Below are 21252 nucleotides of genomic sequence, written 5' to 3'. Positions count from 1 at the left end.
ACACAGTCAAATATCACACACACAGCCCGTACACAGATTTATATCACGTACACACTCTATACACTGACATATATCACACAAACAGTCTGTACACAAACATATATCACATACACAGCCCTTGCACATACATATATCACACACACACAGTCTGTACACAGACATTTATCACACACAGCCTGTACACAGACATATATCACACACACAGCCCGTACATAGATATATATCACACACACAGTCTGTACACATACATATATCACACACACAGTCTGTACACAGATATATATCACACGCAAAGATCGTACACATACATATATCACACACACAGCCTATACACAGATATATCACACACACAGCCCGTACACAGATTTATATAACACACACAGTCTATACAGTCATATATCACATACACAGCCCGTACACAGACATATATCACACACACAGCCCGTACACTGACACATATCACACACGCAGCACGTACACAGACATATATCACACACACAGTCCGTACACAGACATATATCACACTCACAGCCCGTACACAGACATATATCACACACACAGCCTGTACACAGACATATATCACAAACACAGTCTGAACACAGTCATATATCACACTCACAGCCCGTACATAGAGATATCACACACACACACAGTCTGTACACAGACACATAACACACACACACAGCACGTACACAGAGATATATCACACACACAGTCTGTACACAGACATATATCACACACATACAGTCTGTAACAGATATATATCACACACACACAGCCTGTACACAGACATATATCACACACACAGCCTGGTCACAGACATATATCACACAGACAGTCTGCACACAGACATATATCACACACATACAGTCTGTAACAGACATATATCACACACACACAGCCTGTACACAGACATATATCACACACACAGCCTGTACACAATATATATCACACACACACAGTCTGTACACAGACACATATCACACACACAGCCTGTACACAGACATATATCACACACACAGTCTGTACACAGTCATATATCACACTCACAGCCCGTACACAGAGATATATCACAAACAGACAGTCTGTACACAGACACATATCACACACACACAGCACGTACACAGAGATATATCACACACACAGTCTGTACACAGACATATATCACACACATACAGTCTGTAACAGATATATATCACACACACACAGCCTGTACACAGACATATATCACACACACAGCCTGGTCACAGACATATATCACACACAGCCCATACACAGACATATATCACACCCACAGCCTGTACACTGACAAATATCACACACGCAGCCCGTACACAGACATATATCACACACACAGTCTGTACACAGACATATTTCACACACAGCCTGTACACAGACATATATCACACACACAGTCTGTGCACAGAAATATATCACACACACAGGCCGTACATAGATATATATATCACACACACAGCCTGTACACATAAATATATCAAACACACAGTCTGTACACATACATATATCACACACACAGTCTGTACACATACATATATCACACACATAGCCTGTACACAGACATATATCACACACACAGCCCGTACACAGATTTGTATCACACACGCAGTCTGTACACTGAGGTATATCACACACACAGTCTGTACACAGACATATATCACACGCACAGCCCGTGCATAGACATATATCACACACACAGTCTGTACACAGACATATATCACACACAGCCTGTAGACAGACATATATCACACACACAGCCTGTACACAGACATATATCACACACACAGTCTGTACACATACATATATCACACACACAATCTGTGCACAGACATATATCACACACACAGCCCGTACATAGTCATATATCACATAAACAGCCTGTACACAGACATATATCATACACACAGTCTGTACACAGACATCTATCACACACAGAGCCTGTACACAGACATATATCACACACACAGTCTGTGCACAGACATATATCACATACCCAGACTGTACACAGACATATATAACACGCACAATCTGTACAGGAATATATCACACACACAGTCTGTACACAGACATATATCACACACATACAGTCTGTAACAGACATGTATCACACACACACAGCCTGTACACATACATATATCACACACACACAGTCTGCACACAGACATAAAGCACACACACAGCCTGTACACAGACATATATCACACACACAGTCTGTACACAGTCATATATCACACTCACAGCCCGTACACAGAGATATATCACACACACACAGTCTGTACACAGACACATATCACACACACAGCCCGTACACAGACATATATCACACACACAGTCTGTACAAAGACATATATCACACACATACAGTCTGCAACAGACACATATCACACACACACAGCCTCTACACTGACATATATCACACACGCAGACTGTACACTGACATATATCACCCTCAGCCCATACACAGACATATATCACACACACAGCCAGTACACTGACATAAATCACACACACAGCCCATACACAGATATATATCACACACACAGCCTGTACACTGACATATATCACACACGCAGCCCGTACACAGACATATATCACACAAACAGAACGTACACAGACATATATCACACACACAGACCGTACACAGACATATATCACACACACAGCCTGTACGCAGACATATATCACACACACAGTCTGTACACCGTCATATATCACACTCACAGCCCGTACACAGAGATATATCACACACACACAGTCTGTACACAGACACATATCACACACACACAGCTCGTACACAGACATATATCGCACACACAGTCTGTACACAGACATATATCACACACATACAGTCTGTAACAGACATATATCACACACACACAGCCTGTACACAGACATATATCACACACACAGCCGGTACACAACATATATCTCACACACACAGTCTGTTCACAGACATATATCACACACACAGCCCGTACATAGGCATATATCACACACACAGTCCGTACATAGGCAGATATCACACACATAGCCTCTGCGCAGTTATATATCACACACACAGTCTGTACACAGACATATATCACACACACAGCCTGTACATAGACATATATCACACACAAAATCTGTACAGACATATATCACACACACAGTCTGTACAGACATACATCACACACACAGTCTGTACAGACATATATCACACACACACAGCCTGTACACAGACATATATCTCACACACACAGTCTGTACACAGACATATTTCACACACACAATCTGTACACAGACATATATCACACACAAAGCCCGTACACATACATATATCACACACACAGTCTGTACACTGACATATATCACACACATAGTCTGTACACAGACATATATCACACACACAGCCTGTACACAGACATATATCACACACACAGCCCGTACAAATTTATATCACACACACTGTCTGTACAGATATATATCACATACACACAGCCTGTACACAGACTTGTATCTCACACACACAGCCTGTACACAGACATATATCACACACACAGCCTGTACACAATATATATCACACACACACACAGTCTGTACACAGACACATATCACACACACAGCCTGTACACAGACATATATCACACACACAGTCTGTACACAGTCATATATCACACTCACAGCCCGTACACAGAGATATATCACAAACAGACAGTCTGTACACAGACACATATCACACACACACAGCACGTACACAGAGATATATCACACACACAGTCTGTACACAGACATATATCACACACATACAGTCTGTAACAGATATATATCACACACACACAGCCTGTACACAGACATATATCACACACACAGCCTGGTCACAGACATATATCACACACAGCCCATACACAGACATATATCACACACACAGCCTGTACACTGACAAATATCACACACGCAGCCCGTACACAGACATATATCACACACACAGTCTGTACACAGACATATTTCACACACAGCCTGTACACAGACATATATCACACACACAGTCTGTGCACAGAAATATATCACACACACAGGCCGTACATAGATATATATATCACACACACAGCCTGTACACATAAATATATCAAACACACAGTCTGTACACATACATATATCACACACACAGTCTGTACACATACATATATCACACACATAGCCTGTACACAGACATATATCACACACACAGCCCGTACACAGATTTGTATCACACACGCAGTCTGTACACTGAGGTATATCACACACACAGTCTGTACACAGACATATATCACACGCACAGCCCGTGCATAGACATATATCACACACACAGTCTGTACACAGACATATATCACACACAGCCTGTAGACAGACATATATCACACACACAGCCTGTACACAGACATATATCACACACACAGTCTGTACACATACATATATCACACACACAATCTGTGCACAGACATATATCACACACACAGCCCGTACATAGTCATATATCACATAAACAGCCTGTACACAGACATATATCATACACACAGTCTGTACACAGACATCTATCACACACAGAGCCTGTACACAGACATATATCACACACACAGTCTGTGCACAGACATATATCACATACCCAGACTGTACACAGACATATATAACACGCACAATCTGTACAGGAATATATCACACACACAGTCTGTACACAGACATATATCACACACATACAGTCTGTAACAGACATGTATCACACACACACAGCCTGTACACATACATATATCACACACACACAGTCTGCACACAGACATAAAGCACACACACAGCCTGTACACAGACATATATCACACACACAGTCTGTACACAGTCATATATCACACTCACAGCCCGTACACAGAGATATATCACACACACACAGTCTGTACACAGACACATATCACACACACAGCCCGTACACAGACATATATCACACACACAGTCTGTACAAAGACATATATCACACACATACAGTCTGCAACAGACACATATCACACACACACAGCCTCTACACTGACATATATCACACACGCAGACTGTACACTGACATATATCACCCTCAGCCCATACACAGACATATATCACACACACAGCCAGTACACTGACATAAATCACACACACAGCCCATACACAGATATATATCACACACACAGCCTGTACACTGACATATATCACACACGCAGCCCGTACACAGACATATATCACACACACAGTCCGTACACAGACATATATCACACACACAGACCGTACACAGACATATATCACACACACAGCCTGTACGCAGACATATATCACACACACAGTCTGTACACCGTCATATATCACACTCACAGCCCGTACACAGAGATATATCACACACACACAGTCTGTACACAGACACATATCACACACACACAGCTCGTACACAGACATATATCGCACACACAGTCTGTACACAGACATATATCACACACATACAGTCTGTAACAGACATATATCACACACACACAGCCTGTACACAGACATATATCACACACACAGCCGGTACACAACATATATCTCACACACACAGTCTGTTCACAGACATATATCACACACACAGCCCGTACATAGGCATATATCACACACACAGTCCGTACATATGCAGATATCACACACACAGCCTCTACGCAGTTATATATCACACACACAGTCTGTACACAGACATATATCACACACACAGCCTGTACATAGACATATATCACACACAAAATCTGTACAGACATATATCACACACACAGTCTGTACAGACATACATCACACACACAGTCTGTACAGACATATATCACACACACACAGCCTGTACACAGACATATATCTCACACACACAGTCTGTACACAGACATATTTCACACACACAATCTGTACACAGACATATATCACACACAAAGCCCGTACACATACATATATCACACACACAGTCTGTACACTGACATATATCACACACATAGTCTGTACACAGACATATATCACACACACAGCCTGTACACAGACATATATCACACACACAGCCCGTACAAATTTATATCACACACACTGTCTGTACAGATATATATCACATACACACAGCCTGTACACAGACTTGTATCTCACACACACAGTCTGTACACAGACATATTTCACACACACAGTCTGTACACAGACCTATATCACACACAAAGCCCGTACACATAAATATATCACACACACAGTCTGTACACTGACATATATCACACACACAGTCTGTACACAGACATATATTACACACAGAGCCCGTGCATAGACATATATCATACACACAGTCTGTACACAGACATATATCACACACAGCCTGTAGACAGACATATATCACACAAACAGCCCGTACACAGACATATATCACATACACAGCCTGTACACAGACATATATCACACACACAGCCTGTACACAGACATGTATCACACACACAGCCTGTACACAGACATATATCACACACACAGCCCGTTCACAGACATATATCACACAAACACAGTCCGTACACAATCATATATCACACACACAGTCTGTACAGACATATATCACACACACAGTCTGTACAGACGTATATCATACACACAGTATCTACACAGACATATATCACACAAACAGACTGTACACTGACATATATCACACACGCAGACTGTACGCTGACATATATCACACACGCAGACCGTACACAGACATATATCACACACACAGCCTGTACACAGACATATATCACACACACCGTCTGTACACAGAGATATATCAAACACACACAGTCTGTACACAGACACATATCACACACACACAGCCTGTACACAGACATATATCACACACACAGTCTGTACACAGACATATATCACACACATACAGTCTGTAACAGACATATATCACACACACACAGCCTGAACACATACATATATCACACACACACAGTCTGTACACAGACATAAAGCACACACACAGCCTGTACACAGACATATATCACACACACAGTCTGTACACAGTCATATATCACACTCACAGCCCGTACACAGAGATATATCACACACACACAGTCTGTACACAGACACATATCACACACACACAGCCCGTACACAGACATATATCACACACACACAGTCTATACAAAGACATATATCACACACATACAGTCTGTAACAGACATATATCACACACACACAGCCTGTACACAGACATATATCACACACACAGCCGGTACACAACATATATCACACACACAGCCCGTTCACAGACATATATAACACAAACACAGTCCGTACACAGACATATATCACACACACAGCCTGTATACAGACATATATCACACACACCGTCTGTACACAGAGATATATCAAACACACACAGTCTGTACACTGTCATATATCACACTCACAGCCCGTACACAGAGATATATCACACACACACAGTCTGTACACAGACACATATCACACACACACAGCTCGTACACAGACATATATCGCACACACAGTCTGTACACAGACATATATCACACACACACAGCCTGTAAACAGACATATATCACACACACAGCCGGTACACAACATATATCTCACACACACAGTCTGTTCACAGACATATATCACACACACAGCCCGTACATAGGCATATATCACACACACAGTCCGTACATAGGCAGATATCACACACACACAGCCTCTACGCAGTTATATATCACACACACAGTCTGTACACAGACATATATCACACACACAGCCTGTACATAGACATATATGACACACAAAATCTGTACAGACATATATCACACACACAGTCTGTACAGACATACATCACACACACAGTCTGTTCAGACATATATCACACACACACAGCCTGTACACAGACATATATCTCACATACACAGTCTGTACACAGACATATTTCACACACACAATCTGTACACAGACATATATCACACACAAAGCCCGTACACATACATATATCACACACACAGTCTGTACACTGACATATATCACACACATAGTCTATACACAGACATATATCACACACACAGCCTGTACACAGACATATATCACACACACAGCCCGTACAAATTTATATCACACACACTGTCTGTACAGACATATATCACATACACACAGCCTGTACACAGACATGTATCTCACACACACAGTCTGTACACAGACATATTTCACACACACAGTCTGTACACAGACCTATATCACACTCAAAGCCCGTACACATAAATATATCACACACGCAGTCTGTACACTGACATATATCACACACACAGTCTGTACACAGACATATATTACACACAGAGCCCGTGCATAGACATATATCATACACACAGTCTGTACACAGACATGTAACACACACACAGCCTGTACACATACATATATCACACACACAGTCTGTACAGACATATATCACACACACAGCCTGTACACAGACATATATCACACACACAGTCCGTTCACAGACATATATCACACAAACACAGTCCGTACACAGTCATATATCACACACACAGTCTGTACAGACATATATCACACACACAGTCTGTACAGACGTATATCATACACAATATCTACACAGACATATATCAAACACACAGACTGTACACTGACATATATCACACACGCAGACTGTACGCTGACATATATCACACACGCAGACCGTACACAGACATATATCACTCACACAGTCCGTACACAGACATATATCACACACACAGCCCGTACACAGACATATATCACACACACAGCCTGTACACAGACATATATCACACACACCGTCTGTACACAGAGATATATCAAACACACACAGTCTGTACACAGACACATATCACACACACACAGCCCGTACACAGACATATATCACACACACAGTCTGTACACAGACATATATCACACACATACAGTCTGTAACAGACATATATCACACACACACAGCCTGTACACTGACATATATCACACACGCAGACTGTACACTGACATATATCACACTCAGCCCATACACAGACATTTATCACACACACAGCCAGTACACTGACATAAATCACACACACAGCCCGTACACAGACATATATCACACACACAGCCTGTACACTGACATATATCACACACGCAGCCCGTACACAGACATATATCACACACACAGTCCGTACACAGACATATATCACACACACAGCCCGTACACAGACATATATCACACACACAGCCTGTACGCAGACATATATCACACACACAGTCTGTACACTGTCATATATCACACTCACAGCCCGTACACAGACATATATCACACACCCAGCCTGTACGCAGACATATATTACACACACAGTCTGTACACAGACATATATCACACACATACAGTCTGTAACAGACATATATCACACACACACAGCCTGTACACAGACATATATCACACACACAGCCGGTACACAACATATACCTCACACACACAGTCTGTACACAGACACATATCACACACACACAGCTCGTACACAGACATATATCGCACACACAGTCTGTACACAGACATATATCACACACATACAGTCTGTAACAGACATATATCTCACACACACAGCCTGTACACAGACATATATCACACACACAGCCGGTACACAACATATATCTCACACACACAGTCTGTTCACAGACATATATCACACACACAGCCCGTACATAGGCATATATCACACACACAGTCCGTACATAGGCAGATATCACACACACAGCCTCTACGCAGTTATATATCACACACACAGTCTGTACACAGACATATATCACACACACAGCCTGTACATAGACATATATCACACACAAAATCTGTACAGACATATATCACACACACAGTCTGTACAGACATACATCACACACACAGTCTGTACAGACATATATCACACACACACAGCCTGTACACAGACATATATCTCACACACACAGTCTGTACACAGATATATTTCACACACACAGTCTGTACACAGACATATATCACACACAAAGCCCGTACACATACGTATATCACACACACAGTCTGTACACTGACATATATCACACACATAGTCTGTACACAGACATATATCACACACACAGCGCGTACAAATTTATATCACACACACTGTCGGTACAGACATATAGCACATACACACAGCCTGTACACAGACATGTATCTCACACACACAGTCTGTACACAGACATATTTCACACACACAGTCTGTACACAGACCTATATCACACACAAAGCCCGTGCACATACATATATCACACACACAGTCTGTACACTGACATATATCACACACACAGTCTGTACACAGACATATATTACACACACAGCCCGTACACAGACATATATCACAGACACAGCCTGGACCCACATATATCACACACACACACAGTCTGTACACAGACATATATCACACACACAGCCTGTACACAGATATAGATCACACATACAGCCCGTTCACTGACATATATCACACACACAGTCCGTACACAGACATATATCACACACACAGTCTGTACAGAGACAGATATCACAAACACAGCCCGCACACAGACATATATCACACACACATCCTGTACACAGGCATATATCAGATTCACAGCCCGTACACAGACATATATCACACACACAGCCCGTACACAGACATATATCACACACACAGTCTGTGCACAGACATATATCACACACACAGTCTCTGCACATACATATATCACACACACAGTCTGTACACAGACATATATCACACTCAAAGCCTGTACACAGACATATATCACACACACAGTCTGTACACATACATATATCACACACATACAGTCTGCACACAGACATATATCACACACACGGTCTGTACACAGACATATATCACACACACAGCCTGTACACAGATATATATCACACACATTCAGTCTGTACACAGACATATATCACACACACAGTCTGTACAAAGACATATATCACACACAAACAGCCCGTACACAGACATATATCACATACACAGTCTGTACACCGACATTTATCACACACATACATTCTGTACACAGACATATACCACACACACAGCCTCTACAGATATATATCACACACATACAGTCTGTACACAGACATATATCACACACACAGTCTGTACACAGACATATATCACACACATACAGACTGTAACAGACATATATCACACACACATAGCCTGTACACAGACATATATCACAAACACAGTCTGTACACAGACATATATCAGAAACACATCCTGTACACAGACACATATCATACACACAGCCTGTAAACAGACATATATCACACACACAGTCTGTACACAAAAATATATCACACAGAAAGACTTTACACAGACATATATCACACACACAGTCTGTACACAGATATATATCACACACACAGTCTGTACACAGACATATATCACACACACAGTCTATACACAGACATATATCACACACACAGCCCGTACACAGACATATATCACACACACAGTGTGTACACAGTCATATATCACACACACAGTCTGTACACATACATATATCACACACACAGTCTGTACACAGACATATATCACACACTAAGCCTGTACACAGCCATATATCAAACACACAGTCTGTACACAGACATATATCACACACATACAATCTGTACTCAGACATATATCACACACACAGTCTGTACACAGTCATATATCACATACACAGCCTGTACACAGATATATATCACACACATACAGTCTGTACACAGACATATATCACACACACAGGCTGTACGCAGACATATGTCACACACATACAGTCTGTACACAGACATATATCACACACACAGTCTGTACACAGACATATATCACACACACAGTCTGTACACAGACATATATCACATACACAGCCTGTACACATACATATATATCACACACATACAGTCTGTACACAGACATATATCACACACACAGTCTGTACACAGATATATATCACACACACAGTCTGTACACAGACATATATCACACACCCAGTCTGTACAAAGACATATATCACACACACAGTCTGTACACAGACATATACACACACAAAGCCTGTACACAGGCATATATCACACACACAGTCTGTACACAGACATATATCACACACATACATTCTGTACACAGACATATATCACACACACAGTCTGTACACAGACATATATCACACACACAGTCTGTACACAGACATATATCACATACACAGCCTGTACACATATATATATATCACACACATACAGTCTGTACACAGACATATATCACACACACAGCCTATACACAGGCATATATCACACACACATTCTGTACACAGACATATATCACACACACTGTGTGTACACAGACATATATCACACACACAGCCTGTACACAGATATATATCACACACATACAGTCCGTACACAGACATATATCACACACACAGTCTGTACACAGACATATATCACACACACAGCCGGCTCCTGATCCCAGTTTACATGACGTCACACAGACTGGGTTGCCAGCTTACTGACGTCACACGCACTGGGGCGGTTACCAGCAGGTTTCAAATCAGGAGCCACGTGACTGGGAGCGGCCCCGCCTCCGGCTGTAGGAGTGGGCGTGGCGATTCTGGAGTTGTGCCTGTCGCGATTGGTCCAGCGAGCTGTCAATTAGCTGCTTTCACCCAATAGCAGCGACCGATGACATCAACTCACTGACCGCGAGCTGCGCATGTCCCGCATCCCCCGGATGATGACGGTTGGTGAAGGAAGTCCAAAATGGCGGAAGTTGATGGGCGGCTGAGGGTAAGTGTCCCGGGGGGAGATGGAGGGAGAGAGGTGGAGGGAGCCGGAATAGGGGCGGATCCTCCAGCTGTACCTGTCCTGGGAGTGTTTAATAGACAGTGTAGAGGGAGCACCTCTATCTTTCTCAGGGCTCCGTCTGCTCCCTTTACTCTGTTTCTCTCTCCGCCTCTCATTTCTCTGCCTCACTGACTCTCAGCCTTTCTTTTATCTGTGTTGGTTTCCCTGCTTCACTCAGCCCACTTCTCCTCTCCACCCCCAAACTCTGCCTGTATCGCCTAAATCAGCTCTTTTTGCCTAATTCTCCATCCCCCCGCACTCCTCTATCACCACATTTCTTTCAAACCCTCACCCCAACTTCTCTTTCACCCTTCTCTCCAAACCCACCTCCCCCAACTCCTCTTTCACTCCTCCAATTTTATTTTCAACATCACTTACACAAGTCATCCACACTGGAGTTAAATCTGAGGAGCGTCTGTGTGATGGTGAGGTGATCACTGGACAATAAAGTGCAGAGACTGATGGGTGGCTGCTCATTACCCTCGGTGTAATTTAATCCCCTTTCCCACTGAATACTGCGGACAGACGGTCACCTTGGTAATGGAATGGTCAGTGTGACATCACTTTTTAAACAAGGGCACACAAGACAGTGGGTCATCAATAAATGGTAAAGGGATTAAACACTCTGCAATTACTTCATAAATAATAGGAGATAAATGCTGAAAAATAACTGGCGAAGATAATAGCTTATCTCTGTGGAATTCACGAGCAAACAATAAGAATGATGTGTTTAGTTTACACACACACACACACTTACACATATATATGTAGCAAAGACTTTGCGTGCACACTTTTCAGATGTTGTGCTGAAGCTGATGCAATATGTTTTATTAGGTCTTGCTGCGTCAGGATATAAAGATACCGCACACTATTGCTCTTCCCGCTACCTGGAGGAAGGGAGCAGATATTTAAAGGGACAGAGACGCCCTTTTCTCTGCCGAGTTATACTTAAAAGAACAGTCCAGTTTATCTCGGAGTGTCGGAGGACTTCACAAGCCGAGCTCCCATTAACAGTCGCTCCCTTCTGTATCGTGCAGTGATTGTAAAGCTGTTTATTTTCAGCGACTTGAACCTTTCTATCATGTCTCAATTGTTTTTAATGATCAATTTGATTTGCTTTTCTAATTTGTAAGGATTTCAGAATTGTGCATTGCGACGAAGGTCTTGTTTAAAGGAGGATTTAAATTTGTTTGAAAATATTCTTTCTAACCCTCCTCCAACGCCACAAATTTTAGAACACTCTGCAATACTGTCTGGGAAGTCCCAAGTTCGGTCCTTGATCTGGGCTGTTCGTTGTTCTCAGTCAAGGCAGCAGTTCAGGGGTTCCAATTGTCCTCACTACCACTGGTCTAAATATAAGTAAAAATTATCCAGTGCCCTTGCTCTTGATACCGATCCAGTGACATCAACTGGGAAGTGTGTGGATGTCACTTGAGGGCAGGATTGAACTCGGCTCTGACGCCTATCAGAGTGGAAATTTCTATCCTGTACTTCAAGTAACAACTTTTGTAACCTCCATTTGCTGGGTATTAGAAGGGGAGGATCTGCAGTTTGGAAACTCAAACCAAACATCACGTCAAGATTTGAGGGAATCATCCGATTCATCAGGATCACCTTGTCATCAGCCTTTGTAAAAACACCAATCACAGCAGGGAGAAACAGAACATATGTTCGGTGTATGGATGCACCTTCAACCAATCGTCTAGCCTGTGAGACTCGTGTGCCCAGCTGACTCAACACTGTGAATGTGGGGACAGTGGGAATGAATGCAGATGTGCGTCAGGTGAAAACACATCAGGGTGAGGCCGTTTACCAGCTGAGTGTGGAAAGAGATGCAGTCGCTTAACTCAACACCTGCTGTAGGCACATGCTAAGTCCTGTAACTGAAAGTGATTAACAGACTGGATTTTGTGTTCAGTGATCTCGGGCGTGTTCGTTATCCCTAACCTGGACACCAAGGCAAAGAGAGGCATTCTCGAAGGTGTGGGGAACTGGAACTTGTCCCTGAGAGTAACCAAATGCATGAGAACTGAAACAATCGAGAGTTAGAAAGGAGAAAAGGCCCCAAATGGAGCATTCGGTAACAGGACATCAATAGTCTCCTCTTATCATAAAGATATCAAATATTGACACAATGTGCAATTTGAAATGTCAAAATATTAAACTCCAGCCCAGTTTTCAGAATGATTAACATCAGCAGAAACAAATCCCAACTTACAGAACAAACATGATTCAATCAGAATGTGATTAACAGCAGTAATAACAGTAGAACCCAACCCCTGCAGTCACTTGTGAACTCGCAATTCAGATGACTGAATTAATCTCTTTCCACACTTCCCCAGTGTGAACTCGCTGGAGTTTCAGCAGATGATGGAGTGAAACCCTACCCACACACGGAGCAGGTGAACGGCCTCTTCCCAGTGTGACTGTGACAATGAATTTCTAGATCAGACGGGCAACTGAATCCCTCCCCACAGTCTCCACATTCCCAAGGTTTCTCCATGGTGTGGGTGTCCTTGTGTCTCTCAAGGTTGGACGGTCAGTTGAAGATTCGTCCACACACACAACACGTGTAGCTTCTCTCCGCTGTGAATGGTGCAAAGTTTTCTCAGGCTGTGTAACTGGTTGACGCTCTTTCTAGTGCACTGGAACAATCTCACGCGGATGTTTGTTTGTCGTGGTGCTTTCCCAGATGTTTTAAATATTTTCCAACAGTGAGAAGAGACAAATATTCCTGCTTCCACATTCAAAGGCCGAGGATCTGGAGAATTTCCACCTTTCATGGTTGGGTTCAGACCTGCACCAGCTGTGTGCAAAGTGAGAATAAATTCAATGAGATGCTGATTTTCTCTGCTGGCCACTGGGTCTTTTGTGCTGGCCCAATAGGGTGACACTGTGTTGCCCGATAGGCTGAGCCTGGGCTGGCCCAATAGGATGAGCCTGTGCTGCCCGATAGGGTGAGACTGTGCTGGCCCAATATGGTGAGGTTGTGCTGGCCCAATAATGTGAGCCTGTGCTGCCCGCGAGGGTGAGACTGTGCTGGCCCAATAGTGTAAAGCTGTGCTGGGCCGATCAGGTGAGGCTGTGCTGGGCCAATAGTGTGAGATTGTGCTGGCCCGATAGGGTGAGCCTGGGTGCTGGGCGAATAGGGTGAGACTGTGCTGGCCCGATAGAGTGAGACTGTGCTGGCCCGATAGTGTGAGACTGTGCTGGCCCGATAGGGTTAGACTGTTCTGGCCCAACAGTGTGAGTCTGTGCTGGCCGATAGTGTGAACCTGTGCTGGCCCGATAGGGTGAGACTGTGACGGCCAGACAGGATGAGCCTGTGCTGGCCCAATATTGCGAGACTGTGCTGGCCCGATACTGTGAATCTGTGCTGGCCCTATAGTGCGAGCCTGTATTGGCTCGATCGGGTGAGGCCAGGCCAACATAATAGGGTGAGCCTGTGCTGGCTCAATGGGGTGAGCCTGGGCTGGCCCGAGAGGGTGAGGCCGGGTTGCCCCAATAGGGTGTATCAGTGTTGGCCCAATAGGGTGCGATGTCTGCTGTATAGCGTCCACACCTCTGAGCCATACAGAGGGGGTGTATTACACAGCCCTTCAGACCATGTGCTTGCTGAAAGCTTTGAACTCAAATTGCTGGAGAAATACCATCAAAGATGTCTTCACAAGATCCTGCAAATCCTCTGCGAGGACAGATACACCAATGTTAGCGTCCTTGACCTGGCCAACATCCCCAGCATTGAAGCACTGACCAGACTCGACCAGCTCCGCAGGGCGGGCCGCATTCTTCACAAGCCTGACACAAAACTCCCAAAGCAAATACTCTAGTCGGAATTCCTACATGGCATTCGATCTTAAGGTGGGCAGAGGATGCGTTTCAAGGACACCCTCAAATCCTGTCTGATAAAGTGCAACATGCCCACCTGTTCCTGGCCAAAGATCATCCTAAGTGGAGGAAGTGCATCCGGGAAGGCATTGAGCACCTCGAGTCTCATCGCCGAGAGCATGCAGAAATCTAGCACAGGCAATGGAAGGAGCGTGCAGCAAACCAGTTCACACACCCTTTCCTTCAACCACCGTCCATCCCAACTGGGACAGAGACTGTAATCCCCGTATTGGACTGTTCAGTCACCTGAGAACTCACTTTTAGAGTTGGATTAAGATTTCGAGCGACTGCCTATGATGATGATGAATAGGGTGAGCTTTGGATGGCCCAAGAGGGTGAGCCTGTGCTGGCTCAATAGGGTGAGCATGGGATGGCCCAATAGGGTGAGCCAGGGTTGGACCAATAGGATGAGCCCAGGCCCAGGGTCACGAGACAACAATCAGACAGCAAGGCTTTCTTTCAGGGGCCACAAACATGTGATCAATTAAACTGACATACACCCTGAAGCACCGCCCACACGTTGTCCCTGCACAAAGGACCGCACATGCGCCGTGAGACCCGCACTGACCAAGATGGCGGCGCTGAGCCCGCTCCCCGCCCGGAAAACAGTTACCACCAAGAAAGTAATCAAGAAAACATCACCGAAGGGCGGCAAGGAGCGCAGAAGGTGCAGGAAGGAGAGTTACTCCATCTACATCTACAAAGTTCACCCCGACACCGGCATCTCCTCCAAGGCCATGGGCATCATGAACTCGGTTGTGAACGATATTTTGGAGCCCATCGCGGGTGAGGCTTCCAGCCTGGCCCATTACAATAAGCGCCGCACCATCAGCTCCCGGGAGATCCAGACCGCCGTGCGCCTGCTGCTGCCCGGGGAGCTGACCAAGCACGCCCTGTCGGAAGGGACAATGGTGGTGACGAAGTACACCAGCTCCAAGTAAAACTGCACGCTGTCCTGAGAGATCAAACCCAAACACAACGGCTCTTTTAAGAGCCACCCACAACCTCTCTGAAAGAGCTGCACAAACCCATCTCCCTTTAGACTCAATTTGCTGTAATTATTTCCTGAACAAGTGTGTGGGGACCTTTGCAGTTGCAGCTGTAGATTTAGTTTTAAATTCTCAGATAACTGATTTTACTGTCCGGGTCTTCCTTTTCCCGCCCTAAACTACAAACACGGTCCCTGGTCGCCCTTTCCCTTTGTTCACAGACCTGTTTATTTACAGCGGCTGCCGACGAATTAGAAACTTGTTTTAGGGTGAGACTCAGACTTTAGCCACCTCGTTCTCTCTCACGCCCTTTTCAATTTAAAAGAAAATTCTACTTCGGAGTCAAACCGTTTATTAACCTTCGAGTCCGAGTGTAACAATCCAGAATGGGAGTTCTTACAGAGACCAGAACCGGGGCAGTTTGAACACTCTGTCCCTCTTCCCTTTTCACAGAAGGCCTCCCAGTTCTGGTCTCACTGCTGCCTGTGCGGGGGATCGATCGATAATCTATGAAAGCTCACTTTTACAAAGATTGAGCTGGAATGTGCCCCGTTACAGAATAAGTGGGGAGTGATTCCTCCCATTACAGATAGTTTGAAACTGAACCCGAATTTAATCCTGATAGTAACAGACTGGAATTTGCAATTGAAACATGGATTAAGACGAAGGGAAACAAAAAGTGTTTGGAAATATTTGGTTCATGGGGAAGTTACGAACATAATCCGCAATATTAACAATTGTTGGCTGGATTTTTGAATTTCAAAGTCCTGCGAAGACTGACAGTTCAGAACAGTCATTTCCGCCCAGTTTTTTTTGGTGGGCTAAACAGGCTGCGATTGGACATCAGAAAGGACCAATCACAAGTTCGCTCCCTGCATTCCTCCAGAAGGTATAAGGCAGATGTGGGAGGAGTCTCTCAATCTTTGCATGAACGTGTAGATTGTGGAAATATCTCGAAGATGAAAAAGCGGCGGTAAAGCTCGGGCCAAGGCCAAGTCTCGCTCCTCCCGGGCCAGACTGCAGTTCCCTGTGGGCCGTGTTCACAGGCTCCTGCGGAAGGGGAACGACGCTGAGCGTGTGGGTGCCGGAGCCCCGGTCTACATGATTGCTGTGCTCGAGTATCTGACCGCTGAAATCCTGGAGCTGGCCGGCAACGAGTCCCGCGACAACAAGAAGATCCGCACCATCCCCAGACACCTGCAGTTGGCCATCCGCAACGACCAGTGGCTCAACAAGCTGTTGGGAAAGGTGACAATCGCTCAAGGTGGGGTGCTGCCTGATATACAGGCTGTGCTGCTGCCCAAGAAAACGACTAGTGTATCCAAGAGCAATAAAGCGGACAGGATTTAATCTAATAAACCAAAGGCTCTTTTCAGAGCCACCCACAGTATCAATGTGAGAGCAGGTTAATGCTCTCTGGATCACAATTGTTCCAGATCTAAATTGACATTAAATCTCTGCAATTACGCTGTGCATTGCCTGATCTCGGTAATAAATCGGTCACTCTCTATCGAACATGTAGAAATCTAGATCGACAAACACTGCCGCAGGTTTGCTGTTAGCGGATATTCGGATCAGCGAATCAATATAGAGAGAGACCGACTTCAGAGAAATACAAAGCAGACGGAACCTGATCGTGGGACCGGCTGTCATTGAACACGTTGTGTGAGCCGAATATAAACGGATGTTAAGAGCCGAGTATAAAGGGAATGAGCGGTTGATGGGTCCAACGTTTCTGACTGAGAATTCATTTATTGGTTCAAAGTCCGTTTTAATGCTATGGCAGACGCACATGAATGATTTTCGTCAAAATTAATTTCATTAATAATTATTCTAAGTTATAAATGCTGCTGTTAGAAACTCACATAATTCATTTCTGATCTAACAGGGATATTAAAGTTACATCGGCTGCGATGGCCGGGAATTAAACCCGGTTTAACCTGGATTGGAAGGCAGCTATTCTCACCACTCTACCACTATCCCCCACTGCAATCCGGCCCGGGAGGAGCGAGACTTGGCCTTGGGCCGAGCTTTACCGCCGATTTTTCCTCTTCTAGACAATCCACATGTTCACAAAAAGAATGAGACACTCCTCCCACATCTGCCCTTGTTTTTGCGGACTAACTAATTCTTGCGGCTCTTAAGTGGGACAAATATTATGTTCAGTAATCAGAATGTAAGCACGGTGCTGGGACACTTTCCCTACAATTAAAAACGGTCACTGTGAATAGTTACCTTGCTTGGGCTGAGCCCACACCACTATTATTAGTTTTAAGCCCTTTTAGTTTAAAAAATAATCAACAGACATGTGGAATGTTTTTTGTAAATTAGCTAATTTGTACGACATAACCTGCTGAAAACACTAAGTTTGGTGTATTAAAACCAGCCTCTTCCTGTCACTTTCTCAAATGTGAGCGATGGTGCTATAGTGAGCAGTGAGCTGCCTCCCAAGCAGTGGGCCCGGCTTCCATTCCCGGCCATCGCAATTGGAGTAAGTTTACCGCCTCGCAGGCCAGAAATGATTCATGGTATGTTGCAGCACGATTTTATAACAGCAAACCTGTTGCACTATCTGTCGACAGTGACCAGTTTATAACCGAGAATGTCTGAGGGTAATTTCTGATCAGGAAACGAACCGCTTAATTGCAGAGATTCAATGTTAATTTTGATCTGGGACAATTGTGATCCATAGAACATGAACCTGCCCTTACATTGATACTGTGGGTGGCTCGGAAAAGATCCTTTGGGTTATCAGATTAAATCTTGTCCGCTTTACTTGCTCTTGGACAGACCGGTGGTATACTTGGGCAGCAGCACAGCCTGGATATTAGGCGGCACCCCGCCCTGAGCGATGGTCACCTTTTCCAACAGCTTGTTGAGCTCCTGGTTGTTGCGGATGGCCAGCTGCAGATGTCTGGGGATGATGCGGGTCTTCTTGTTGTCGCGGGCAGCGTTGCCGGCCAGCTCCAGGATTTCAGCGGTCAGATACTCGAGCACAGCACCCATGTAGACCGGGGCTCCGGCACCCACACGCTCAGCGTAGTTCCCCTTCCGCAGGAGCCTGTGAACACGGCCCACAGGGAACTGCAATCCGGCCCGGGAGGTGCGAGACTTGGCCTTGGGCCGAGCTTTACCGCCAGTTTTTCCTCTTCTAGACAATCCACATGTTCAGAGAAATAATGAGACACTCCTCCCACATCTGCCCTTGTTAACCTTCTGGGGAAATGCAGGGAGCGAACTTGTGATTAATCGCTTCGAGTGAATTTCATTGGTCTTTTCTGATAACCAATCCCAGTCTATTTAGCCCACCAATGAAAGTAGGGCCGAAATTAATGTCTCCAACAGTCAGAATAACGATTTTTAATTAAAAAACCCGCCAACAATTTTAAAAGTAGAGGATTATAATAAATCCACCATTGGTCAAAGATTTGCTAACAGGTTTTAATTTATTTAGTCTTTTTCCAGGTGTCCCTTGCAAGTTTAATTCGGATGCTATTTCAA

At 44.2% G+C, this 21252-nt stretch overlaps 1 protein-coding gene and 1 pseudogene across 1 annotated transcript; one reads left to right on the top strand and one right to left on the bottom strand.

Annotated features, from left to right (window-relative positions):
• The first annotated feature begins 12790 nt into the window (after positions 1-12790).
• Positions 12791-19161, top strand: LOC139254523 (histone H2A type 2-C-like; annotated as a pseudogene).
• Positions 19162-20523: 1362 nt separating this feature from the next.
• On the bottom strand, positions 20524-20904 carry LOC139254517 (histone H2A type 2-A-like; the record flags this gene model as incomplete). Its single annotated transcript, XM_070873739.1, has 1 exon — positions 20524-20904. A coding segment is annotated over one exon (381 nt), but the record flags the coding sequence as incomplete, so codon positions are not given.
• Positions 20905-21252: the final 348 nt, after the last annotated feature.

The sequence above is a fragment of the Pristiophorus japonicus genome, unplaced genomic scaffold (assembly GCF_044704955.1).
Source record: "Pristiophorus japonicus isolate sPriJap1 unplaced genomic scaffold, sPriJap1.hap1 HAP1_SCAFFOLD_56, whole genome shotgun sequence".
NCBI lineage: Eukaryota > Metazoa > Chordata > Chondrichthyes > Pristiophoridae > Pristiophorus > Pristiophorus japonicus.
The sequence above is the reverse complement of the archived record's forward strand: the minus strand, read 5'-3'. Positions and strand labels throughout refer to the sequence as shown.